General features: G+C 50.7%; 1 protein-coding gene across 1 annotated transcript in view; it reads left to right on the forward strand.

Moving 5' to 3' along the window:
- The window catches only part of SFXN5 (sideroflexin 5), a 119,523-nt gene that overhangs the window by 39,103 nt on the left and 52,813 nt on the right, over window positions 1-27,607 (forward strand). Inside the window, exons 4-9 of the mRNA XM_036382894.2 lie at window positions 7,605-7,631; window positions 9,390-9,444; window positions 11,247-11,272; window positions 17,802-17,855; window positions 20,265-20,321; window positions 22,347-22,412. Of these exons, the coding sequence (XP_036238787.1) occupies window positions 7,605-7,631; window positions 9,390-9,444; window positions 11,247-11,272; window positions 17,802-17,855; window positions 20,265-20,321; window positions 22,347-22,412 (285 nt within the window). The remainder of the gene's footprint in view (window positions 1-7,604; window positions 7,632-9,389; window positions 9,445-11,246; window positions 11,273-17,801; window positions 17,856-20,264; window positions 20,322-22,346; window positions 22,413-27,607) is intronic.

The raw sequence follows: 27,607 nt of genomic DNA on the forward strand, positions 1-27,607 counted from the left end.
GCCTGCCCCTCCTGCCAAAATGCAAGAACGCCAATTTGTGAGCGAACACCCCTGACTTTGTACCCTCAGCTTCACCCCTCAGCATCGCGGGGAGAGGGGAGAACACGGGGAAAGATGAAGAACGAGCCCAGGCTGGGGATGTGAGGCAGGCAGAGGTCCCTTGGAGGCAGACAGACACTCGCTGTTCTGCACAGCCCTTCCTGCGCGTTGGCGGAGCCTGAGCTGTGTCGCTTGTGACTTCTCACTCCGCAGCCTCTCCAAGTGCACTTCTGGCAACTGGCTGCTCCGAAACTGTTTCATCTCTCCCCCATCGGGCTCGGGGAGGTGCAAAGAGGCTGGGCGGCCCGACGGGCAGGTATTCATTGCGGCGCCGCTGCCTCAATCAGGCGAGCAGCGGGGAGAGGCGCTCCCGCTGCCGCGGCCGCAGCAGCGCCCGCTGGATCCATCGGCGATAAGAGCCTCCCTTTTGGGCAGTAATGGCTTTTCCTCACGGTGTTGATGAAGAGCGAAGAGCCCCATTTGCAGTAAACTGTAATTTTTCCCCGCTCCGGCCTCCCGCAGGATGCGATAGACCCGGGATGTGTTCCTTGAGCTGCTGCTCCCTTTTCCTGGCAGGAAATTGTCCCTTTTTTGGCCGAGGGTTGGGCTTGGGAATATTCTCGGTGTCGCGGAGGTGAGCGGGGTTTAGGCATTACCAAGGGCACGGAGGGAGCTGCAATGCTCCTCAAAGAACCTCCCTGGTGCCCAGGGGCTGCTCCTGCTCAGCCACAGCCCGGCTTTGTTCCAGCCCATCAGCTCGGCATTTAGGAGCTGATTTTATCAGCTCATCCTGCTAAAATTCCCGTCACAGTTGGGTCCAGGCTGGCTCGTGGTGCACTTTACTGAGCTGTGTTATGGTACCTCGGGTACCGGGTTTCTTATAATGACCCTTTTAACCCCTTTTACAATATAACAACCAAACTAACAGCACGTGCTTAACGATCTATCAACTATTTTACAACAGTTTCTAACCTATTTTTAACAATTCCAAGTCACGTCCAGGTTACAGAGCTGATTACATCTGCCAGCTTGGTGTGGCTAAAATGGGATTAAACAAATCTGATCTGGAGCGACCTGAGCTGGATTAGGGAACCCAGGGAGGGGTTGGGCACCTCCAAAGGAGCCATCCAACCCAAACCATTCCACGGTTCCAGTGGCATCCACGTCCTCCTGCAGCCCTGGTGCAAGGATGGTTCTCAGTGAATGATTCTCAATCTGCTGAAGCCTTTCCAGGAGAGTGCTGGGAGGATTAATTAGTTAATGTTTATTGAGTGCTGGGAGGCTGCACCGTGTTATTTCAGAGCTGATTTTAGCCGTGGGGACTCGATTCTGGTTCCACCCACTCTTGGGCTGGGATCTGGCAGCAGCTCCTGGTGCTGGGAATCAGCAGGGCCAGGGCAGTGCCACAGTGTCCCTGTGCTGGCACTGCCGGGGCACCTCCAGGGCTGGGGAGAACCCCGGAGGGGCTGGAGCGTGGCCAGGGCAGGAACAGAGCTGGGAAAGGGCTGGAGAATCCCTGAGGGAGCTGGGAAAGGGCTGGAGAATCCCTGAGGGAGCTGGGAAAGGGCTGGAGAATCCCTGAGGGAGCCGGGCAGGGGCTGCAGAGTCCCTGAGGGAGCCGGGCAGGGGCTGCAGAGTCCCTGAGGGAGCCGGGCAGGGGCTGCAGAGTCCCTGAGGGAGCCGGGCAGGGGCTCAGCCTGGAGCAAAGGAGGCTCAGGGGGCCCTTGTGGCTCTGCACAGCTCCTGCCAGGAGGGCACAGCCGGGGGAATTTGGGATCTTATCCCAGGGAACAGGGACAGGAGCAGAGGGAACGGCCTCAGGGGAGCTCAGGGTGGGCACTGGGAGGAATTTCCCCATGGAAAAGGTGGTAAAGTATTGGAAGTGCCCAGGAAGGGCAGAGGTGGTGTCCCCATCCCTGCAGGGATTTCACAGCCCTGTGGCTGTGGCACTTGGGGACAGGGGCAGTGGTGGCCCTGGCAGTGCTGGGCATGGTTGGGTGTGATTGTCTGAAATCTTTTCCAACCTGAACAATTCCCTGATGCCCTGATGCCACTCGGTGACTCAACAATGCTCAGAATGGCAAAGGAGTTGTGGCATCCAGGAGGAGCCTCAGGTGCCTCCTGTGCTGCCTCATTCCAGCCTCAGGAGGGGCAGGAATGATCAGAGCCCTCTGGGATTTATCCCACTCGTGGGCTCCCTTGAGCTCTGTGTCCTGAAGAGCCAAACCCTTCCTAATGCCAGGATTTTAGGAGCAGGGCTGTAAAGACTCTGGTGAGGAGGCTTCCTGTGAGGAACAAGAAGAGCCACAGGATGGTGTTACCTGCTTTTCCAGGTGGATCAGGAATGCCAGAGTGCTCCATATCTGTGAGCAGCTGGAGTCGGGCTGTTTCTTTCCCCTTTATTTCAGTCATTTCAACAACTGGGATTATTGGGAAAGCACATCTGGACTGGAGGCTGCCCTCCCAAGGGCACAGGAAGGGAGCTGGAGCGCTCCAGGAGGAGCTCGGCTGCATCCCACATTCTGCACCACCCAATATTTGGAATTCAGCGTGGGCTGGGTGATCCGAGCTGTGCTTTAATAAAACCTCACAAGCCCCGGGGTGTGAAACCACTGGCAGCTCCTGACGGGGTGCAAAGTGCCGGCTGTTACCTCGTTAAAATCTGCATTTCCTGGGTGCAGGGGGGCCTGCTGGGAGGTGAGAACATCGCTGCTGGAGCAGGATGGGAACGGCTTTTGAAACAGAACTGGCTGGACAGATGAAATAATTAACTAAAATTACTGGTTTTTCAATGATTTCCTCTCCAACCTTGTCCTTACAGAGGGGTTTTGTTGTGTAATGGTGCAAAGTCCAGCCCGGGCAGACCCCACTGAGGGCTCTCTGCAGGACTTAAACCTCTGGGTTTTCCTTTCCACGTTGTGCTCATCCACCCCGTGACTCCTAATTAGTTCTTTGTCTGTAATTGTGCCTTGTCATGATGAGTGATTAATGAGTGATTAATCAATGAGGGCTTTTCTCCAGGCAGTTATTCCTGGCTGGCATAGCTGGAGCAGGCACCCATGGATTGAGGATCAGTGCTCAGAGGGTGGCACCAGGTGCTTTGAAGCTGAAGGAGGATTAGTTTGGATTAGAAACAGGGCAGAAGATTTTTATGGAGAGGGTGACAAATAAATTGCTGTCTCTGAGTGCAGGACTGTGAAATGTTCCCGTGTTTAATAGGAGGAGGCTCATCCATTAAGGAGAACTGGAACCCTCCGTGCTGTTTTTATAGTGACAGGTGTTGGGGAAGAGATTGGGGCTGGATGGATTCTTTAAATAAATTCTTTTTTATTTTTTTAAACTATCTCTAAGCTGCAATTCTGCTGCTAAATAAGGATTGCTAATGAATGTCCTGACAAGCAAAGATCACATCTATTCCCAAGATTTATTCCAGTCTCCATCTCCTCACCACAGCTTTGGTTCTCTTCAGATTCCGGTGGTCTTTGAGACCCTGCCTTAAACACCACCATGATATTTGAGGGGATGTTTCTGGATAACTGAACTCAGCTCCTGAGTTCATAAAATCCCAGAATCCTGGAACAGTTTGGGATGAGAGGGACCTCAAAGTTCACCCAGAGCCACCCCTGCCATGGCAGGGACACCTCCCACTGTCCCAGGCCGCTCCCAGCCCCAGTGTCCAGCCTGGCCTTGGGCACTGCCAGGGATCCAGGGGCAGCCCCAGCTGCTCTGGGAATTCCAGCCCAGGCAGGAATTCCTTGCCAAGATCCCAGCCCAATCTCCCCTTTCCCAGTGGGAGCCATTCCCTGGCTCCTGTCCCTCCATCCTTGGAAATTGTCTCTCTCCATCTTTCCTGCAGCTCCTTCAGGTCACACTGAGCTCACCCCAAAGCTTCTCCTGTCCAGGGGAACAATCCCAGCTCTCCCAGCAGAGCTGCTCCAGCCCTGGGTTCATCCTGGAGCCTCCTCTGGACTCTGCAGCAGCTCCAGCTCCTCCCTGTGCTGCCACCCCGAGCTCAGGGCTTTAAAACTGCTCCAAGTGGTGGCAAAAGTGGTGACTCTTCCTCAAAAAAAACTGCAGAAAATTCAGAATCCTGGAAAGGACAGGTGGAAATCTCTTCCATGAGTCCTGAAAAGGTGGATCTGAGACCACTTGTGAGCAGCCTGGAGCTGATTCCTGCCCATCCATGAAGGATGTCCATGGAACAGAGCCTGACCTGACCCTTGTGGTCCCCCCTGATCTGACCTAGGGGAGAGCTGCAGGGGCCACTCCTGCTGGGGTGGAGGGTGGAATGTTGGGATGACACTGCTCCAGGCCCTGGTGCAATCCCATACCCAAAGCTGAATGGGGACAAAGCTCCTGTGGGCTCTGAGCCATCCAGGGGAAATGTCCATCCCAGGGGACCCTCCTGCTCCCATCATCCAGGGGAAATGTCCATCCCAGGAGAGCCTCCTGCTCCCATCATCCAGGGGAAATGTCCATCCCAGGGGACCCTCCTGCTCCCATCATCCAGGGGAAATGTCCATCCCTGGAGAGCCTCCTGCTCCCATCATCCAGGGGAAATGTCCATCCCAGGGGACCCTCCTGCTCCCATCATCCAGGGGAAATGTCCATCCCTGGAGAGCCTCCTGCTCCCATCATCCAGGGGAAATGTCCATCCCTGGAGAGCCTCCTGCTCCCATCATCCAGGGGAAATGTCCATCCCTGGAGAGCCTCCTGGCCCCATCATCCAGGGGAAATGTCCATCCCTGGAGAGCCTCCTGCTCCCATCATCCAGGGGAAATGTCCATCCCTGGAGAGCCTCCTGCTCCCATCATCCAGGGGAAATGTCCATCCCAGGGGACCCTCCTGCTCCCATCATCCAGGGGAAATGTCCATCCCTGGAGAGCCTCCTGCTCCCATCATCCAGGGGAAATGTCCATCCCTGGAGAGCCTCCTGCTCCCATCATCCAGGGGAAATGTCCATCCCAGGGGACCCTCCTGCTCCCATCATCCAGGGGAAATGTCCATCCCTGGAGAGCCTCCTGCTCCCATCATCCAGGGGAAGTGTCCATCCCTGGAGAGCCTCCTGCTCCCATCATCCAGGGGAAATGTCCATCCCTGGAGAGCCTCCTGCTCCCATCATCCAGGGGAAATGTCCATCCCTGGGGACCCTCCTGCTCCCATCATCCAGGGGAAATGTCCATCCCTGGACAGCCTCCTGCTCCCATCATCCAGGGGAAATGTCCATCCCAGGAGAGCCTCCTGGCCCCATCATCCAGGGGAAATGTCCATCCCTGGACAGCCTCCTGCTCCCCCTGGTCCTACTCAGCCCCCCTGGGCTGAAATCTGAACCCCAGCCCGGATCTGGGGTCATTCCCTGAGCTCCAGAGCAGATTCCCCAGTTTCCCAGTGAGGGGGATGAGGTGGGAGCGTGGCTGTTCCTCCAGGGCAGGCATGAAATCCCCCCAAACCCACAGACTGCTCTCTCAAAGCAGCCCGGGCTGGCAGGGCTGTCAGGGAGCTGGAGCTGCTGGAAAACGCTGCAGACAGAAGAGGAATTAGAGGAGAAAGAAGTGAAAATGAGCTGGCAGAATCCTGAGGTGACTCATCAGGTGCATCTTGTGAAGTCTCTTTGGAGAAGTAATGAAACCGCGTGTTCTAACAATATTTGCACTGCAGCAGGGAAAGGCATAAATATTGGGATCAATTAATGAAATTAGAGAATTTGACCAAAAAAGCCCTCGTGCTGGCTCAGAAAGCATCCCTCTTCCTTTTTGCTGGTGTCAGTGCCTGCAGTGGGAGAGGAAAATCCCGCAGCTCTGTTTCCCACCCTGCATAAAGGGGATGTGGGCAGCCCTGGGGGCACTGGGATGGGCTGGGAAGGCTCCTGGAGCCCCAGGAATTCCTCTCCGGGTGAACAATCACCCCGTGGAAGGTCTCCAGCTGGTGGGCACGCAGAGACCTCAGCACTGTCTGGCTGTGGAGCCTCCTTCCCTTTGGGTGCTGGGATTTAGAGCCCCCTGGTCTTTAGCACCAGGATTGTCCTTTGTGTGCCCCAGGCTCTGTTTTCCACCTGGGAAAGGGGGAATGATGATTTTCCTCAGGAAAGGAATTTTTCCTCAGGAAAACTCCAGTGTTATGTGACATTTAGACCTTCAGTTCCTCATCACAGGCAGTGGAGTTCATCACAGAGCTTCATTTTGGAGCCTGGGATGAACTGGGAGTGAAATTTGGGGTCGTTGGTATTGGTGGGTCAATTAATGCAGTTTACAGCAGATTAATGACCTTATTCCAACAGCATTTTAATGGATTTATATTTGGGACTGGCGACAAAGCTGGGGTGGGGGACGAGGGTTAATGGACACCGTGGCAATGCAGAGGAGCTCAGCAGGGTGAGCACCTGATGTGCAGGCTGGCTGGGCTTGGTGGGGAAATCATGAGCCAAAAAGAGCCATCACCATCCTGGGCTGCGGCAGCAGCAGGAGCAGAACTCCCCAGGTTCTCCTGGCACAGCTCTCCTTGGAATAATTCCCCCGGTTCCTGGCGGCCTCCACTCAAGAGGATGTTGACAAATTGGAGAGAAGTGAAGGAGCCACGAGGCTGGGGAGAGATTGGCAAAGCAGCCTTGCCAGGGAAGCAGCCAGGAGCCTGGCTCGCAGAAAATTTGTGGGTTTTTAGATGGAAATGGAGCTTAAAGGGTGGATTTGCAGCTCCAAGGACTTGGGGCGAGAACAAACCCAGAGAGAGGAGCCGGGGCCTCAGGGCTGAACGTGAGTTCTTAACAGCAAAACTCAGCAGCTGCTGGGGCATTTCAGAGCCCTGGCTTCCCACCCATCCCTGGAGTGATGCACATCAGCCTTTGGGTGTTTGGAGGTGATCATTTGGGTTTAGGTTTTAGTTTAGGCTTAGGAAACCCCTCAGCCTTGGAGAGGAAGGGCAAACCCTGGGGCTGTGTCTGTGCCAGGGCATCTCTGGGCTTGCTGTCTCCTCTTTGTCTCCTCCTGCACCTCTCAGAGGATGCTTCCTCTTCCAGCCCTCACTTTGAGCCAGATTTGGGGGTTTTGGAGCTGCCGGGAGGCAACAGTGAGAGTTTTCAATGAGATTTTTCCTCTCCCTGAGCATTTCTCGGTGCATTCAGAAATGAGAACTGGTGCCTGTTTATTCTATTTATTGGAAGCCCAGGGTTTATCTGCAGAGCTCCCCATGCTCCCTGCAGGGTTTGCCCCACCTTTGTTCCCCAGCAGGGCTGGATTTCCGCAGGAAGCTCATCCAGGGAGAGGCTGTGCTAAATTTGCCTTGAGATCTCGGTGCAGCAGAGGATTTGGGGTTTGTAGAGCTCTGAAGTCTGGCTCCTCTTGCTCTTTCTTCCCATTTAATGCAAGTTTAATATTGTGTCTCGCTGCCCACGCAGGTGTGAAGGAGCTCAGGTGTGTAAAGGGCCTTTAAATCCATCCTGGTGGGCTGCAGAAAATGAGATTTTTGTCCCAATCCCTTGTGTTTGTTTATGACAGCAGTTAAAAGAGAAATATTTGGGATAAAACTACACGGGGTTTTTTTACATTTAATGTTCTCTCTTGTTTTTACAGCTGTGGGGAGCTCAAAAAATCAAACAGGTAATACACTTTTAAAACTATTTTCAATTTTCCTTATTATTTTCAAGTATTGCTGCTTTTTCCTGTCCTCCCTCGTTCCCTTTGCCAGTTGCTGTTTTGCCTTCCCATGGAAATGTAAATGCAGAGAACACTCTGCCACCAAAGAGCCTGATTTTTTTCTTTTTATATATATTTATATATTTTGATGTCTTCATTTTCTCCTTCCTGTCTAGTCAAGAGCTTTCTTGTCTCCAGTTTTTTGCAAACAGTTTGACAGTTCCTTGGGAAGGTTTGTGCCTGTGCTGTACCTTCCTCCCTGCAGTCCCAGATCCCTGGGGAATGGATTTCTCCTCACCAGTGAATTCCAGTGCAGCCTCCTGGGCTTGGCAGAAAATCTGGGGGCAAATGTGGGCAAAAAGGGGCCAAGTGAGCTTTGCTGCTGTTGGTCAGTGAAGCGGATTTGGGGTTTTTGGGATCTCCAGAGGCACCAGGGCTGGCTGAGGAGCTGTGGGGGCACAGCAGGGTTGGAATTGCTGGAAAATTCAGGTTCTGTGTGGGGCTTTTGGGTGTCCCTTGTGGGGCCATCCAGAGAGGGCTGGAGCTGCCTCTTGGTGTCCCAGCTGGTGCTGGAGCAGTGGGGAGAAGGTTCTGGAATGGGATCCACACATAGAGATGGGGAGAAGGTTCTGGAATGGGATCCACACATAGAGATGGGGAGAAGGTTCTGGAATGGGATTCACAGCTGGAGATGGGGAGAAGGTTCTGGAATGGGATCCATACCTGGAGATGGGGAGAAGGTTCTGGAATGGGATCCATACCTGGAGATGGGGAGAAGGTTCTGGAATGGGATCCACAGCTGGAGATGGGGAGAAGGTTCTGGAATGGGATCCACACATAGAGATGGGGAGAAGGTTCTGGAATGGGATTCACAGCTGGAGATGGGGAGAAGGTTCTGGAATGGGATCCATACCTGGAGATGGGGAGAAGGTTCTGGAATGGGATCCATACCTGGAGATGGGGAGAAGGTTCTGGAATGGGATCCACAGCTGGAGATGGGGAGAAGGTTCTGGAATGGGATCCACACATAGAGATGGGGAGAAGGTTCTGGAATGGGATTCACAGCTGGAGATGGGGAGAAGGTTCTGGAATGGGATCCATACCTGGAGATGGGGAGAAGGTTCTGGAATGGGATTCACAGCTGGAGATGGGGAGAAGCTCCTGAACTGGATCCCCCAATTGTGTTTGGGCCTCGGGGGTTTTGGGGTTTCCCCTGTGGCCCCTTTGCTTCCCCTGCAGGATAAAGGGATTTTTCTCCTCATCCTCCCCATCCCTCTGCCACAGCCAGGCTTTTCCCACCTTTCCTACCCAGGACATTCCAGCCCCAATGGAGGTGCTGAGAACAGGCAGGGACAGAAAATCATTTTCCTTTTCCCTCCTCAATCTGCCTTTCCTGGGGCTCAGGTGCAGCTGGGGGTGGCTTTGGGGACACAGAGCCAAGCAAAAGCCACTCTGTGTATGTGGGGGTCAATGATTTCCTCCTAAAGGATTAAAATAAATTTAAATATTTAATTTAATTAATTACTGCAGGAGAGGGGAGAGCAGTGCTGGGGAGGGGTTTTGTGGAGGCTGCTGAGCCCAAAGTGCCTTTGGTGAAAGCGAAGAGGGTCCCAGGCGGGGGAAATTCCAGGGCCTGCGTGGTCACAGGAGGTGTTTGGAGCTGAGGGGTGGCTGTGCTGGGCCCTGTGGCCTCAGTGGGACTCTCTGGTGCCACTTTTCCAGGCCATCATCCACCCCGACACCAACGAGACCATCTTCATGCCGTTCCGCATGTCAGGTACGCTGCGTCCGCCATGCCCCTGCACTTTGGATAAAACCCTGGGGTGGGGGTTCTCCTCTTTGGAAACTGAATCTGCTCAGCATTTAAACCACGAAGGAAAGAATCCCAACACCAAAATCCCTTTGCAGGCCAGGAAAATGAGGAACCTAAATTCCACTGTGAGATTTAGTGCTTAATATTTTCCTTTTTCCTTTCCTTTTCCCTTTTCCTTTTCCCTTTTCCCCTTTTCCCTCTTCCCTTTTTCTTTTTTTCCTTTTTCCTTTCCCCTTTCCTTTTTTCCCTTTTCCTTTTTCCCCCTTTTTTCTTCCTTTCCTTTTTCCTTTCCTTTTTCCCTTTCCCTTTTCCTTTTCCCTTTTCCCTTTTCATTTTCCTTTTTCCTTTTCATTTTTCTTTTCCTTTTTCCTTTCCCTTTTCCTTTTTTCCCCTTTCCTTTTTTTCTCTTTCCTATTTCCTTTCCCCTTTCCTTTTTCCCTTTTTCCTTTTTCCTTATCCTTTTTCTTTCCCCTTTCCTTTTTTCCCCTTTTCTTTTTTCTCTTTCCTTTTTCATTTCCCCTTTCCTCTCCTTTTTCCCTTTTCATTTTCCTTTTCATTTTCCTTTTTCCTTTTTCCTTTTTCCTTTTTCCTTTTTCCTTTTTCCTTTTTCCTTTTTCCTTTTTCCTTTTTCCTTTTTCCTTTTTCCTTTTCCTTTTCTTTTTCCTTTTTCCTTTTTCCTTTTTCCTTTTCCTTTTTCCTTTCTCCTTTCTCCTTTTTCCTTTTTCCCTTTTCCTTTTTCCTTTTCCTTTTTATTTTCCTTTTTCCTTTCCCTTTTCTTTTTCCTTTTTCCTTTTTCAGTTTCCTTTTTCCCTTTTCCTTTCCCATTTCCTTTTTTCCCCTTTCCTTTTTTTCCCTTTTCCTTTTTCCTTTCCTTTCCGTCACTATTGGGAGCATTTTAACTTTGCAGTAAATGGCAAATCCTGCCCCCACAACTTCAGGGGTGTAAAATCCAGGTCAGCAGCTTGATCCACCCTCACTGGATGAAGAGGAGGGGGCCGGGGGATTTATTCCCCAGGAAAGAATGGGCTGATCCCTGTTTTTCCATGGGTCATGATATCCAATAGCCCCAGCACTGGGATTCCAGCTCCTCTGTGCCTTAATGAGCTGTTTAATGATTAAAAATTAAATTAAAAACCCCCGTGCTCAGGTCCCCAGCAGCTTTTCTGGGAATGCCAGTGCAGCCCTGGTGCTTTTCCAGCAGATTTATTCAAATAAGCAGGACCTTTCCCATGGTTTTGGGTGCAACATCCCCTGATTTGGGCACAGGGGAAATGAACAGGCTTTGTGCTCAGTGCTTTGGGGGTGATGCTGAGGGTGAACGGGGGAGAAGCAGCACCCTCTGCTCTGCTGCCTTGTCCTGGATTTGTCTCCCAGTTTTTTCTTCCTCTCAGGTCTTTGCCCTTTTTGGCTGTAAATTGGATGCAGGAAGTGCAGTCAGTGATATTGGGGAAAGGCTCTGAGACCTCCCTGTGGAAGTCAGGGAGATGAATTATAATTAGCACAGGAATTGGCAGCCACAGCAGGGGGAATGTGAAGCGTTTGATTTCTGTGGTGCTCAATAAAACTTGAGGAAAAGACTTGGGAGAGCTTGAAAAGCAAAATTAAAAGATGGGAAAACCAGGAGGGTCCTGCAGTTGTGGGTTGGAGCATCAGGTGGAGCTCCAGGATGTCCCAGGGTGGTGGCAGTGAGGGCACCTGGTTGTGCCAGGAGTCCCTAAACGGGGACATTGATTCAAATTCATTAATTTATTTTTTTTCCCCCACAGGTTACATTCCCTTTGGAACCCCCATTGTAAGTATTTGGTTGTGGGCCCCAGGAAATGATTCCTGAGCACAATTCTGCACCAGGAAATGATTCCTGAGCACAATTGTGCACACTCCAGCTCAGCACCTCGTGCCATTCACACCTTCCCCATTTCCTGTAACAAGGGATCCATCATGGAAATCCCACCCTCTGCTTGAGGGTGTTTAATCTGTTATTGAGGGCTTTATCTATTAATGTATTGAGAAATAATTGTATTTATCTATTATCTATTGGGTTATTGATGAATGAACCCAACCTCTGTTTAAAGGGTATTTATCTATTAATGTATTGAGAGTTTTTATCTATTATTTATTGGGTTATTGATGAATGAACCCAACCTCTGTTTAAAGGGTATTTATCTATTAATGTATTGAGGGTATTTATCTATTATCTATTGGGTTATTGATGAATTAACCCACCCTCTATTTGAGGTATTTATCTACTATTTGTCTACTATTGAGGTTAATTATCTGTTCATATATTGAGGTTGTTTATCTATTCTATATGAGAATACTGATGAATTAACCCAGCCTCTGGTTGAGGGTATTTGTCTATTATTAAGGGGGATTTATCCAATTAATATATTGAGGTTATTTATCTACTATTTATGAGGTTATTTAGGAATTAACACAACCTCTGAGGTTATTTATTATTGAGGTTATTTTTCTATCAATCTGTTGAGGTTATTTATCTATTATCTATTATTATCTATTATATCAATTGAGGTTATTGATGAATTAATCCAACCCTCGTTCAAGGTTATTTATCTATTATCGAGGTTATTTATTTTTTAATATATTGAGATTATTTAACTGTTATCTATCAGGTTATTGATGAATTAACCCAACCCCTATTTGAGGTTATTTGTCTACTACTGATGTTATTTATCTTTTAATATATTGGGGTTATTTATCTGTTATTTATCAGGTTATTGATGAACTAACCCAACTTCTGTTCGAGGTTATTTATCCACTATTGAGGTTATTTATTTATTCATATGGAGAGGTTATTTTGTATTAAATATCAGGTTATTGATGAATTAACCCAGCTTCTGTTTGAGGTTATTTAGCTGCTATTGATGTTATTTATTTATTCATATAGGGAGTTTATTTATCTGTTATCTATCAGGTTATTGATGAACTAATCCAACCTCTGCTTGAGGTTATTTAGCTGCTATTGAGGTTATTTATTTATTCATATGGAGAGGTTATTTTGTATTAAATATCAGGTTATTGATTAATTAATCCAATCTCTGTTTGAGGTTATTTATCCATTTAAAATCGTTGCCACAACCTCCTTCAGCACCTTCATCTTTCCCTCTGCAAAGCTGAACTCATTGCTGGCAAAATGCAGCTCCTGCAACTCTCAGATTTCATTTTTGGACACTTTTATTTTGCATTTCTGTGGTTTAAGGGTCTCTTCCCAACATGAGGAGCTCCAGCTTGGCCAGGCAGTGCTGTGTGCCCTCGTTTAGGTTAATTAATCCAAAGATGAAGAGGAAGGGGGAAAGATGAAGGTGCTGAAGGAGGTTGTGGGAACGATTTTAAATGGATAAATAACCTCAAACAGAGGCTGGGTTAATTCATCAATAGCCTGATATTTAATACAAAATAACCTCTCCATATGAATGAATAAATAACCTCAATAGTAGATAATTAAACAGAGGCTGGGTTAATTCATAATAACCTGATAGATAATGAAAAATAACCTCTCCATATGAATAAATAAATAACCTCGATAGTAGATAAATAACCTCAAACAGAGGTTGGGTTAATTGATCAATAACCTGGTATTTAATACAAAAAAACCTCAATATATTAAAGATAAATAACCCCAATAGTGCATAAATAACCTTGAATAGGGGTTGGGTTAATTCATCAATAACCTGATATTTAATACAAAATAACCTCAATTGATAGATAAATAACTTCAATAGCAGATAAATAACCTTGAATGAAATTGGGTTAATTAACCTCCCGAGGCTGTGCCTGAGGGTGATTTCTCCTTGTTTTGGGGAATTTTGGGAGTGTTTGGGTGCTCTCCGTGGCCAAAGGCAGAAGGGAGAGAATCCTGCCTGTTTTCCTCCTGCTGAATTGTCACCTCATCCCAACAGGAACGGTTAATTTAGCCCCGTTTTGTGGGAAACTGGGGCACACCTTGCCCCCAAAAAATTGGAGTCGAGAGGCACTTTATCCTCAAAGCCACCAGCTCCTGCTTCAGCTTCTTGGTCCAGCAAAATGGTCGAAGGAGCCAAAGAGACGGAATGAAATCTGCTTAAACGCAGGGGTGCTCTAGGCCTGGCTCAGGGCTGTCACCCCTGCCCGAGGAGGGGCCCAGCAGGGCCGCTGCTGTTTGTTGTGCTGGGCAAAGCCTCGGTGGGAACTTTGTGTGGGGCATTTTAAAAGAAAAGGTTAAACAAAAACGAGTTAACGATCAAATTGACAATGAAATCGGCCCCAATCCAGAGCTGTCAGAGGAGCCGAGAGCTGTCAGATGAGCCCAATTTCAGGAGCTGTAAAGGATAAACTGGAACCTCTTGTCATTTAGAAAAAAAAAAAAAAAAAAAAAACCCAAACGTTTCAAATGTTAAAATTAAAATGTAACATTTATGCCAATCGATCTGTGAAATTTAGTGACAAAATTGGCAGCCTGCTCCAGCATAAAAACAGTTTGAGTCTTCTATTCCACAAAGGGGGATGGAATTTCCTCAAGAGAGGCTCGGGCTGGGCCGTCCTTGTCCCCAGGGAGGATTTGTGCCTGTCCCCAGGTGGGACTGGGGGTCAGCCGGGCGCCCCGAGCCGTGAGCGGGGTGGGGATGAGCAGTTTAGGGCCACGGCCCTCCCCGGGGTATTTCCCTGCAGAATAATCCAGTCTGGGGCAGCTCATTGTGAAGGGGATTAAGGCTTTGGGGGAATAATGGGATCTTGGCAGCAGCTCCCCGGACACCTCCAAATCCCAAATCCCAAATCCCGGCAATGTTCCTACTCCCCCTGGCCCTGCCCTGGGCTTGGCCTCTCCATCCTTTGGGGTTTGGGGCTGACCCCACAGCAGAGGGGCAGCCTGGGCTCTGTGTGACTGTGCAGGGTTTGGCTTTGCCCTTTTTTCCCCAATTCCAGCCCAGATTTGGGGCTGACCCCACAGCACAGGGACAGCCTGGGCTCTGTGTGACTGTGCAGGGTTTGGCTTTGCCCTTTTTTCCCCCATTTCCAGCCTGGGTTTGGGGCTGACCCCACAGCAGAGGGACAGCCTGGGCTCTGTGTGTGTGTGCAGGGTTTGGCTTTGCCCTTTTTTCCCCATTTCCAGCCAGGATTTGGGGCTGACCCCACAGCAGAGGGACAGCCTGGGCTGTCTGTGACTGTGCAGGGTTTGGCTTTGCCCTTTTTTCCCCAATTCCAGCCTGGGTTTGGGGCTGACCCCACAGCACAGGGGAGAGCCTGGGCTCTGTGTGTGTGTGTAGGGTTTGGCTTTGCCCTTTTTTCCCCAATTCCAGCCAGGATTTGGGGCTGACCCCACAGCAGAGGGACAGCCTGGGTTGTCTGTGTGTGTGCAGGGTTTGGCTTTGCCCTTTTCCCAATTCCAGCCCAGATTTGGGGCTGACCCCACAGCAGAGGGGCAGCCTGGGCTGTCTGTGTGTGTGCAGGGTTTGGCTTTGCCCTTTTTTCCCCCATTTCCAGCCTGGGTTTGGGGCTGACCCCACAGCACAGGGACAGCCTGGGCTCTGTGTGTGTGTGCAGGGTTTGGCTTTGCCCTTTTCCCAATTCCAGCCAGGATTTGGGGCTGACCCCACAGCAGAGGGGCAGCCTGGGCTCTGTGTGTGTGTGCAGGGTTTGGCTTTGCCCTTTTCCCCGTTCCCAGCCCAGGAGGGAGAGGATCCAGCCCCTGGAATTCTTTCCCTACAAAGCAGCTGCTGGGCTGGAGCCTCTTCCCCAGGCTGCTGTTTCCTCTTTGGGGGGAAGATTTATCCACCTTTAGGAAATTCAGTTCAAACTTGGCCTTGAGGGCAGAGTGCTGCTGCCACCACAGCTTTCAGCACCCGATTTCCCCCAGCCATCCAAAATTGGGGTCTGGGTGAGGTTCTAGGGAACCCCTGAGGACCCAGGTGAGAATTTGGGGCTGCAGGCGGCCGTCCCACCTTAGGCAGGATTTGGGGTTAGAGCTGGGGCTGCTCAGAGCTCCCTGATGTCCATGGGGCGGCTTTGGGGCCACCAAGGGCCCTTCACACCTGATCACCAATTAAATTCTGTCGCTGACACTTCGCCAGTGTTTAGGAGCTCTTTTTTTTTTTTTTTTTTTAATATATTTTGTTTTCCTTCTTAGTTATTTTTTCCCCTGACAGTAATTAAAAGTGAAATTGTACATTTCTTGACAGACTCTTGCACATATGGAGAGTTTGCATTTAAACGTGCCTCTTTCAGTCATACAGATTTTGGGTGCTCTTTTTTTTCTTTATTTATTTATTTTTCCCGCCGGAATTTTCCCCCCGGCGCTCAGCCCCAGCCTCTGCCTGGCCCTGTTCCTTCCCCAGCCTCATCCTCCCGCTGGTTTGGGGGGCACCAGGGGCTTGGGGTTGGGCTTGGGGTTAGGGGGAGCTTCGTTTGGGGCCGCGTTAATTAATGCCGAGCTCCGCGTGGGGGGAACGCAGCCGTAAATTAGTGGGAGCTGGCTCCGGGCCAGGGAACAAAGTCCCTGCAACTCCACGAGAGTGGGAGGAAAAGCTGGAGGAGGAGGAGGAGAAGGGAGAGGGGATGGGAAGGGAACGAGGCCGCCCAAGCCCCGGCCCCCTTTTGTTCGGCGCCGTTTGAGACGCTCCCTCCATCCCTGGGGATGGCCCCAGCTCATCACCCCTGGGAGGACAGAACTCCATCCCATCCCTTCCCAAATTCCTGGGAATGAGCTGGGAGGAGGCTCTGGGGAAGGTCTGAGGGTGGGGATGAGCTCCCAGCGTTTGGGGTGAATGGATGGGGTTAAAGAGTGGCTCAAGCTTTGAATTCCGTGGGGTTTTGCAGGCAGGAAACACCTCCAGGAATGTGGGGAGCTCAGGGCACAGGGAGGGAGGCAAGGATGGCAGGGTTCTCTTGTCTTGCTGGGAATTCTTTGTCCTGGCTGTGTTTGTGGGGCTGGTCCTTGGGATCCCCTTTGCATCCTTTTTCTCTTCAGCTTCTGATGGCCTAAACCAGGAAAAATGGCACTAAAACGAGAAAAAATGCTTTAAACCAGGAAACATGGCTCTAGAACAAGAAAAATTATCCTAAACCAGGAAAAAATGGCCCTAAAGCAGGAAATGTGGCCCTAAAACAAGAAAAAAATGCCCTAAAGCGGGAAAAATTGCCCTAAACCAGTAAAAAAAAGACCCTAAAACAAGAAAAACGGCTCTATAGCAGGAAAAATGTCCCTGAAGCAGTAAAGATGGTCCTAAGAAAAGGAAAACTGCCTTAAAGCAGGAAAAATGGCCCTAAAACAAGAACTGCCTGAAAGCAGGAAAATGTCCCTAAAACAAGAAAAAAAACTGGCTTAAACCAGGAAAAATGACCCTAAAACAGGGAAAAGTTGCCTTCAACTGGTAAAAAATGTGCCTAAAACAAGAAAAATGGCTCTATAGCAGGAAAAATGTCCCTAAAGCTGGAAAGATGGTCCTAAGAAAAGAAAAGCTGCCTTAAAGCAGGAAAAATGGCCCTAAAACAAGAAAAAAACTGGCTTAAACCAGGAAGGCTGGCCCTGAGGCAGGTATTTGGTGTGTCAGGGATGGGACTTGCAGAGCTGTGTGCCTGTGGTGCTGTCAGACAGGGCCCAAGGACACCCTCAGGCCCTGGACACACCTGTGTGGCCCCAGGTGCTGCCAGGAGTGACCTTGCAGAGCCCCTGGTGTCCCAGTGCAAGCCCCAGCAGGGAACATCTGGCCAGATGTGCTGGGCTGGGCTGCCCCGAGCCTCGGGGGGACAGCAGTGACACATCAAAAAAGATTAATTAATTAAAATTTAATGAAAATAAAACCCAGGCTCCCAAACAGGAGTAAAGTGCTCCTAGGTGGCTCTGCTGTCCTCAGATTCCAGTGGGATTTTCTCCTGGTGCCCCAAAGAGGAATATGCCAAAGGAAAATGAGGACCCCCTGTTCACTGCCAGTAGTGGCAGCTTTGAGTTCTTGGCTCCTTGCAAGGTTTGTGTTTCCCTCCAGAAACACCTGGATTAGGGAATTGTTTGGGTTTCCATGGGGTCTTTGGGCAGTGCCAGCTGCCAGGGGATTTTCAGGGTGTATCACGAGCAGGTGATTATTAATTATGATAATTAAAGGTGCAGAGCTTTCAGGGGCAGTGACATCAGCCAGTTCCACCCCTGGAAGACGGAGAGACAGGAGGCTGATAATGACTGGGATGACAAAAATAACAGGAATGAAATAAAGCCAGAAATGAGGATAATTTATTCAAGTCCCTGGAAATCAGCTTGGCTGTTTGCACGCCTGGAGAAGCACGGAGAGCAAAGCAGGGATGCTTTAATAATGAGAGAATCTCTCCTCTTGCAGGTTGTTGGTCTCCTCCTGCCCAACCAGACCCTGGCCTCCACTGTGTTTTGGCAGGTGAGATCCTTGGAAGGGTGGGAATGTGGGGAGATGTCTTGGTTTGAAAAGCCAGGTGTCTGCTGAGGAAGGAAAAAGCCTCCCTTGAAATCGAAAATGTAAATCCCCTCCCTGAGAATTATTACAATTTTGAAATTAAGGGGCTCTCAGGCGAAGATGTGGCAATAGGAATAACAGTTCTTTGCTAGGAAAATTAAAAATACAAATGCAGTAGTACAAACAAAAAGAAACCAAACCCCTGCCAGGGTCAGAGCAGTCCCTGTCCCCTGTGTGTCAGGGGGTGGCACAGCCCCATCCCATGGGGGCTCAGCCCTCCTGCAGTGCCAGCTGTGGCTCTGCTGGAGCAGGGATCCTGCACAAGGGGGGAGTTTTCCTCTGCAGCTCCAGGGCTGCTGCAGATGGGCCTGGGCTCCCTCTGGCCATGCAGGGCAGCAGAAGCTGCTCCTCTGGCAATGCACTGGGCAAAGGCTGCTGGGCTGTCCCAAAGCTCAGATTGTACCCAGGTAGGAATGCTTGGCTCCTCCCCTGGGCGCAGCATCTCCCCATGGGATGATGGAATTGGATCAGCCATGCAGGGACACTCACTGGCCATGGACAGAAGATAATTAATAAATAATGGCTCATGAACAGCAGATAATTAATAATGAATGGTCCATGAACAGAAGAGATCTCCTGGAGGGAGGATTGGCAGTGGAAGAGATAAAGAAAACTGCCCCATGAGCAGCAGATACCTGCCCCAGCTCTGACAGGTGGCAGTAAAATACACACATATCTTACATCCCAGGACAGGAGGAAGAGCTGGGTTTTGCCCAGAGGACAGACTGCTGCTGTGGCTGTCCCTCCTGGCTGTGCTGTAGGGACAGGATGTGCCTGGATCCATTCAGGGAAAGGCCTGCAAGGGGCTGGAAACAAATCTGGGCTCCCCTTTTTCATCCCACACCTCCCTGTGCTATGGCAAGGAAGAGGCAGAGCAGGCCAGAAGCCAAAATCGGATTTTTGGAGCCATTTTGTCCGGGTGTAAATGGTTTTTCCATGTGCACATCCATGGAGGTGCTGGCCCTAAACTCACCCATCTGCCTTTGGGAGGACAGGGAGTTGGGATTTTCCTTGGGGAATGATGTTGGAAGGGCTGGGGATGATGGGAGGCCCTGTTGCTGGGAATTTTGGGAATAGATGTCCATGGCCAAGCCCAGGACTCCTGCAGTGAGTCTGCTACAGGAACTCTGGGGGAAAACAATCTGTGTGTAGGGAGGTGCTGGTGTGATTTCCCATTCAGATTCTGGGAATTAAGAGTAAGGGGAGGAAGCAGGCACGGGAAGGAGAGCTCCATAGTAAACACACCACGAGTGTGATTCCGTCGCCAGCTGAAACGAAGGAACGAGTTATTTTCAGCCTCCTTTCTGTGGCAAATGTCTTTTTATTGTCTGCACTGAGAGTGGGGATGGAGCTGTGCAGCCAGGAAGGCTCAGAGCAGGGCGGGATCTGCTGGGAGCACAGCGGGACAGCCGAGCCAGGAGTCTGGGGTCTGCTGGGTTTGGCTGGGAGCTGTCCCACAGGAGGAGTGGAGGGGACATCCTGGGTCACTCAGGGCTTTGAAGGCCTCTCACCTGCCCTGTTTAGGGACATCTGGGATGGAATCCCAGGCTGGTTTGGGTGGGAAGGGACAGTAAATCCCATCCCGTTCCACCCCAGGTGGGCAGGGACGCCTCCCACCATCGCAGGGTGCTCCAAGCCCTGTCCAGCCTGGCCTTGGACACTTCCAGGGATTCAGGGGCAGCCTCAAGTGCTCTGTTCCAGCCAGTTTAATGCCATGTGTGTCCATAAGCTGGGCCATCTGCTCATCTCCTGCTCCGCAGAAGCCTCCTGGGAGCCTTTGGAGCTCAGGAAGGGCCTGCTGGAATGACACTGCTGCATCCTGACTGCACATGGGTTTGGCCAGGACACCAAGAGGAATTTCTTCATGTTAAAGGAGATTGGATATTGGAAGGGGCTGCCCAGGGTGGTGGTGGAGACCCCATCCCTGGAGATGTCCAAGGAAGGCCTGGACAGGGCACTCAGAGCTCTGGGCTGGGGACAAGGGGCATTGGACACAGCCTGGGCTTGGTGACCTTGGAGGGATTTTCCAGCCTCAGTGATCCTGGGATTCTGTGGGATTAAAATCCAACAGCAGTGAGGGAGATGGGGCCAGGAGAGGAGTTGCCCATCCAGGGGAGCAGAGCTGCCCTCGGGACACTGTACACCTTGGAATTCCCATCCCTCCATTTGAAGGGCATCAACTCACACCTAGACCCTGCACCAGCGAGGTGCTCAGCTTGGAGCAGTCCAAGGGCAGATGAGATTTCCCTCAGGACTCCCAGAAGGTCAGATTCTGTTGGGTTTGTGCTGATTTTGTGTCCCTCTGTCCCGCAGTGGTTGAACCAGAGCCACAACGCGTGTGTGAACTATGCAAACCGCAACGCGAGCAAGGTGAGCCGGCTGTCACTGAGAGGTGACAAAGACCCCTGGGTCCTGATTTCAGGGACTGAGGGTGGCCATGAAAAACCTCCCTGGGCCCTGACTCCAGACTGAGGGTGGCTGACAAACCTCTCTGGTTCCTGACTCCAGGGCAGTGAGGGTGGCCATGACAAACCTCTCTGGGCCCTGACTTTGGGGTGAGGGTGGCCATGACAAACCTCCCTGGGTCCTGACTTTGGGGTGAGGGTGGCCATGACAAACCTCTCTGGTTCCTGACTTTGGGGTGAGGGTGGCCGTGACAAACCTCTCTGGTTCCTGACTTTGGGGTGAGGGTGGCCATGACAAACCTCTCTGGTTCCTGACTTTGGGGTGAGGGTGACCATGACAAACCTCTCTGGTTCCTGACTTTGGGGTGAGGGTGGCCATGACAAACCTCTCTGGGTCCTGACTTTGGGGTGAGGGTGGCTGTGACAAACCTCTCTGGGTCCTGACTTTGGGGTGAGGGTGGCCATGACAAACCTCCCTGGGCCCTGACTCCAGAGACTGAGGGTGGTGAGAATGAAAAGGAGCAGGTTCAATGGAGTTGCCCAAAAAGAACTTTAATAACGGAGTGAAAAACAACAAACGTGGAGAAGTCGAGCACCGCATGAGGGGCAGGATCCAAATACCTGAGACAAAGGGAGAGCAGCAATATATACACTTGGGGGTGGAACATTCTGGAATTATAACCATATAGGGGGAAACAAGTAACCAATAGGGGAGCAGAACTTACCATAACATATAGGGGATACATAACAGGGCATAACCAATAGGGGAGCAGGACTTGGACAGCTTAGCATAACAACACCAAAGGCTTGTGGGGGAACCCTCAAGCTCACCCTAACTTAAACAAATTATTCCCAGGGCTTGAAACTCACACCTGGTTTTTCTGGGGGTAAAATTTGAGTCACAGCTATGCCAATTACTACACACAGCCATGAGGCAGCTGTGGGCCTGCCCTGGGGCATTCCCACATGGAAACACCAATCCTGCCTCTTCCCTGGCCATGAAACCTCTGGGGTGCCCACTGGGGGATTTCTAGACTGGCCATTGTCCCGTGTTTAAACTCAGTGTAACCAGCACAAGGATCTGGGAATCACTGCAGGCACAGAAATGAGGCTCAGGGCCTTGGAGCTGAACCAGTCCATGGTCCCAACTGGTCTGGAATGGTCTAACTGGGATCTGAAAGAGCACAGAGCAGAATGGTGCCTGGGTTGGGGGAGCAGGAGGAAGCTCCATGATCCCATCTCCCAGGGGTTTTGTTCATGATGGTGGCAGTGGGAAGTGCTGGGGCTGTCCCTGGGAAGTGCTGGGGCTGTCCCTGCTTCATCCTTGCTGGGGCTGTCACTGGGAAGTGCTGGGGCTGTTCCTGCTCCATCCTTGCTGGGGCTGTTCCTGCTCCATCTTTGGTGGGGCTGTCCCTGGGAAGTGCTGGAGCTGTCCCTGTTCCATCCTTGGTGGAGCTGTCCCTGCTCCATTCTCAATGGGGAGCTGTCCCTGCTCCATTCTCCCTGTTCCATCCTTGCTGGGCTGTCCCTGGTCCCCTCCTTCTCCTCAGCCTCCATTCATCCCGTGTTGGGATGTGGGAAGCTGAGCTGGAATCCATCCAGCTCACTGAGAGAACATTTCACAGATGAAATATTGACTGTGGCGAGTTTGGGGTTCAGCACTCCAGGGTGGGAATGCTAATTTGGTACCATTTGCTGAATTTCACTCACATCCTTCCTTTGAGCTGCTATTATTATAATTTTCTGATGCCAATTAATTTTCCATTCCCTGTAACCTTGCTCAGGAGGCCATGATTTCCTCGCTTTTGCCTCTTGGGATGACAGCCCATGTGTCACAGAACAATATGACAAAATTAAACCTGTCTCTGCTCTGAAACAAATACACCAAAACCAAAACAAACAACCAAAAAAAAAAGGGGGGAAAAAAGGGTTGAATATTAATAACCAGAAGTTTGTTTATTGAAAATATGTTTTGTTTTTCTTTCCAAAGCCTTCTCCGACATCCAAGTTCATCCAGGGCTACTTGGGAGCTGTCATAAGTGCTGTCTCAATAGCAGTGGGTAACTCTTTATATCTCTGGATTTCATGACTAAGGAGCTGCTTAGGAGATGTTTTTTGGATTGCTGAGCATGTTGATGTCTTTTAATTGACTTAACTCCGTTTTGATAACCAGCAAATGCTGTCACCTGGGGTGTGGCTGGCCCTGCATGCCCGAGCTTTGCAGCAGAACCAGAATCCAGCCCCTCCTGCGCTGTGCCTTGGCTGCTCTGTGAACTCCCACTCTCTCTCGTGCATTAATTGGTGGGGAATTAATTAACCGGGCTAATTTAGAGACCGCGAGGCTGCAGGGCCCTGGGTGGCAGGAGAGGAGAGGCAGAGTTCTGGAATGTTCCACTGGGGATGGAATTACATCTTCCCCTGTGGATGTGTTTCTAGCTGGAGCTGGAGTTCAGGTCACAGCGTGGAACTCTGGAATGGTTTGGGTGGGAAGGGACCTAAATCCCACCCAGTGCCACCCCTGCCATGGCAGGGACACCTCCCATTGCCCCAGGTGCTCCCCATGTCCAGCCTGGCCCTGGGCACTGCCAGGGATCCAGGGGCAGCCCCAGCTGCTCTGGGAATTCCAGCCCAGCCAGGAATTCCTTGCCAAGATCCCAGCCCAATCTCCCCTTTCCCAGTGGGAGCCATTCCCTGGCTCCTGTCCCTGCAGGCCTTGTCCCCAGCCCCTCTCCAGCTCTCCTGGAGCCTCTTTAGGGACATTTAGGATTCCCTGGATTTTTCCCTTCTCCAGGGGAACATTCCCAGCTCTCCCAGCCTGGCTCCACCCCTGGAGCAGCTCTGGGGTCTCCTCTCCAGTTCTGGGTGAAATAATCTTTGATTTTAGCATTCCTAAAATCAAATCTTGTGGCTTTTAATACATTCCCAGGAGCACAGGTTGACATCAGAGTCAGGAACAGTTTGGAGGAGCAACTTGGGAAAGTTATTCCTTACACTGGGGTTTCAGCCCCAGACTGAGTGGCTGGGGCTTTTCCTTTGGAGCATTACAGATCCCACAGCACTTGGTATTTTTCCTTCTGGACAAGACATTTCCCCATTTTTTCAGGTCACAGAGAATTTGCTCCTTGTGCAGCTGCCAGACCATTTTCCAGAGGGTGAGGAGTTGTTGAATTGCCTCGAAGTTGTGAGGGAAAACTCCATTGTATGGGGTACCCCTGTGCTGGATGGTTTGCCATCTCTCAGTCTGTGTGCTGGGCACTGCTGCTCCTGTCCCCTCTGCTGTCCCTTCCTGCTCACAACCCAGCCTGGCTCACCTGAGCTCAAAACCCAGCCTGGCTCACCTGGGCTCACCTGAGCTCCCACCTCCTCACCCAGGAGCTGTGCTCACTTTTCCAGCTCAGTTTTAACCCTAATCCCCATCCTAACAACCTCAATGCTTTGGTTTTCCATCCACAGCTTCCAGGGGAAGCATGGGATGGTTTCCCTGAGCTCCTCAGTGCTTAGGCCAGCATTTATGTCACCCTGTGTGTCCCTGAGGTGACAGTCCCCAGCTGGACGTGCTGCTGCCCCTCACACCCCCCTTCCAGCCTCAGCACGCTGTGGTGCTGCTGATCCCATGGTTTTGGCATTAATGCTCCTCTCCCTCTTGGAACAGGGGCAGATTAGAGGGGCAGGACACACGGACAAGGATCTTGGCAGAGCTTTGTCCCCCGAGCAGCTGGGAGGCTTTGGTAAGGACCCCGTGGGTGTGGAGGTGTCCATGCTGCAGGGCTGGTGCAGGGCTTGGGGAGATGGAATTCCTTGGGCTGCTCAGAGCCTGCAGGGCAGCTCCAGAGGGCAGAAGGGACCTTGGGGTGCTCTGGGAAACACCCCTGTGCAAAGAGGCGTGGGAGGCTCCCTGAGATTTTATTCCCCAGGGAATAAAACTGGGGAGTTTCAGCCTGGTGCAAGCAGAGATCTCCCTGCAGGGAGGTTTGTCACTCCATCCAGGGTGTTCCACACACCCAGGATGCCCTGGGTGTGTGGAACAGTGCTGGCTCAGAGCTGGGGTGCTCAGGGGGTCAGAACAGTGCCCCAGGGACAGGCAGGAGCTTTCCATGGGGCTGTGGATGGTCCGGGGTGGAGAAGGGCAAAAACCTTCAGGGGTTCTGCTTCCTGATATTTTCTTCCATGTGGAGCTGAAGGGCAAAAATCTTAAGAGGTTCCCCTTTTGGATGTTGTGATGTTTTCCTCCCCGTGGAGCAGGAAGGGCAAAAACCTTCAGGGGTTCTTCTCCTTCCTGATGTTGGAAGGAGGTTTTCCTCCTTGTGAAATATGAAGGGCAAAAACCTTCAGGGATTCTTCTGTCCTGATGTTGGAAGGAGCTCTTCCTCTACATGAAATATGAAGGGCAGCAGCCTTTAGAGGTTCTTCTCCTTTGGGAATTTGGAAGATTTTCCTCCATGTGGAACATGAAGGGCAAAATCCTTCACAGGTTCTTCTCCTTCCTGATGTTGGGAGCTTTTCCTCCACATGAAATATAAAGGGCAGCAGCCTTTAAAGGTTCTCCTTCTGGATGTTGGGAGCTTTTCCTCCACATGGAGCATGAAGGGCAGCAGCCTTTAGAGGTTCTCCTTCTGGATGTTGGAAGTTTTTCCTCCACATGGAGCATGAAAGACAAAAAACCTTCACAGGTTATTCTCCTTCCTGATGTTGGAAGGAGGTTTTCCTCCTTGTGAAATATGAAGGGCAAAAACCTTTAGGGGTTCTTCTGTCCTGATGTTGGAAGGAGGTTTTCCTTCATATGATATTTGAAGGGCAGCAGCCTTTAGAGGTTCTTCTCCTTTTGGATATTGGAATGTTTTTCTCCACACGGAGCATGAAGGGCAAAAACCTTCAGGGGTTCTTCTATCCTGATGTTGGAAGGACATTTTCCTCCACATGAAATACAAAGTGCAGCAGCCTTTAAAGGTCCTCCTTGTGGATGTTGGAAGTTTTTCCTCCACATGGAGCATGAAACGCAAAAAACCTTCACAGGTTATTCTCCTTCCTGATGTTGGAAGGAGCTTTTCCTCCACGTGAAATATGAAGGGCAGCAGATTTTAGAGGTTCTTCTTCTGGATGCTGAAATATTTTTCCCCATGTGGAGCATGAAGGGCAGCAACTTTCATGGGTTCTTCTCCTTCCTGATGTTGGAAGGATGTTTTCTTCCACTTGGAGCTGAAGGGCAAAAACCTTCAGGGTTCTTCTTCTATCCTGATTTTGGAAGGAGTTTTTCCTCCATGTGAAATATGAAGGGCAGCAGCCTTTAGAGGTTTTCCTTCTGGATGTTTGGAGCTTTTCCTCCACATAGAGCACGAAGGGCAAAAACCTCCACAGGTTCTTCTCCTTCCTGATGTTGGAAGGAGGTTTTCCTCCACATGGAGCATGAAGAGCAGCATGTGAGGTTCTTCTTTAGAGGTTCTTCTCCTTCTGGATGTTGGGAGGTTTCCCTCCACACAGAGCACAAAGAGCAGCAGCCCTCACAGGTGTTTTTTCCTGATGTTGGGAGGAGGTTTTCTCCACGTGAAAGGCAGCAGCCTTTAAAGGTTCTTCTCCTCTCTGATGCTGGAAGAAAAAACCTTCCCAGCAGAGCAGGGACGGCACAGGGGGTGTGCAGTGAGGTTTCTGTGTCCCCACAGACATCCCAGGGGGAACACTGCTGAAGTTCTGGAATGCTGTGTCCTGAAAGCCCTCCCAGCTCCCACCAGCCTGGAGAAAGCCCTGCCCAGCAGGGAGGCTTTGGGATGTGGGCTCAGTCATGAGGGGCAGACCTGTGTCTCCCTGTGTTTCCACCTGTGTGCAGGTGGAAAAGGGCCTGGAGAAGCCCAGAGAGGACAGAGCAGTGGATTTGTGCTGTGCCTCACCCTCGGTGTCCTCACAGCAGGGACAAGCACACTGCTCCATCAGGGCTGGGTTTGGCCTCGTTGTCCTGCACTTAAATGGGAAATCTTTGCAAACATCCTGATTTTCTTCCCTTTTTAGAGAGACAGGAATTGCTGCAACCACAACTCCTGATTTCCAGCCCTACAGGGTGAATTTGGGGAGGGACCAATATTCTTTCATTCCACATTTTTCTCCCCACATTTCCTTTTCTCTCCAACTACTCCCATCCCAACCCAAGTCAGAGCACAGAGCTGTGCCAGGTCCAGGATTTCATCCCTTCTCCTGTGCATGACTCAGGTGAAGGAACCACTTGAAATAAGGCTGGGAAAGGTGTTTGGGTTGGAACAGATCCCAAATCCCAAATCCCAAATCCCAAATCCCAAATCCCAAATCCCAAATCCCATTCCCACCCCATCCATGGCAGGGACACCTCCCACTGTCCCAGGTGGATCCAAGCCCCACTGTCCAGCCTGGTCTTGGACATTCCAGGGATCCAGGGGCAGCCACAGCTGCTCTGGGAATTCCATCCTCTAACATCTCCTTTTCTCTTTCTGTGATTGTAATTTATTTTTATCCCACTTTCCCCCCACCAGCCTCTTTCCTGCCTTTTCTTTTGCTCCCTCATTTTACTGCTGTTCTGAAGAGTGATAATGTAATTTTTTTCCCCAAACAATTCAGCGGATTCCTGGGATCAGGCTCCAATTCCTGATATCTGGCTGCTGTTCATGCTGGTGGTGCATGAAGTGCAATTAACACCAGCTGGTTTTCCTAAACAAGGCAAACAAAGGCAGGGAGAAGTAAAAAGACTTGAGAAAGACCAAATGTATTTTAAATGTTTGGAATTTTTTATTCCCCCAGTATTCCAGTGCCAAGAGCTGCACAGATCAGGGGGGCTGTGATGAGACAGAAACTCTTTCCAGCTGACACACACACTCTTACTCTGCTATTTTTCACGCTTTTAGGAGATTAAAAAAGCTGCATGAAGCCGATTTTATTGGCAACAATTGCTTTTTAGATATTATAATTTTATATAGATAATAATTATTTTTAACAACTTTATTATTTCTATGTGGAAGTAGGTCTCTTTTGTCCAGGGAAATTGGGCAATCCCTGGAAGTGTCCAAGGGCAGCTTGGAGCACCCTGGCCCAGTGGGAGGTGAGGGGTGGATGAGAGGGGATTTGAGGTCCTTCCAACCCAACCCATTCCAGGATTTTCTGATTCCTAATTCCAGATCCCAGCTCCATTTGCTCTGGCACTGCTGATCCCTTTTGGTGCTGGCTCAGCTCTTCAGGACTTAGAGCAAAGTTTGGGTCAGAAGTGACTCTTGGGGTTGTGCTGAGAGGCCTGAA

This window comes from Molothrus ater, chromosome 4 (assembly GCF_012460135.2).
Source record: "Molothrus ater isolate BHLD 08-10-18 breed brown headed cowbird chromosome 4, BPBGC_Mater_1.1, whole genome shotgun sequence".
NCBI classification, from domain to species: domain Eukaryota; kingdom Metazoa; phylum Chordata; class Aves; order Passeriformes; family Icteridae; genus Molothrus; species Molothrus ater.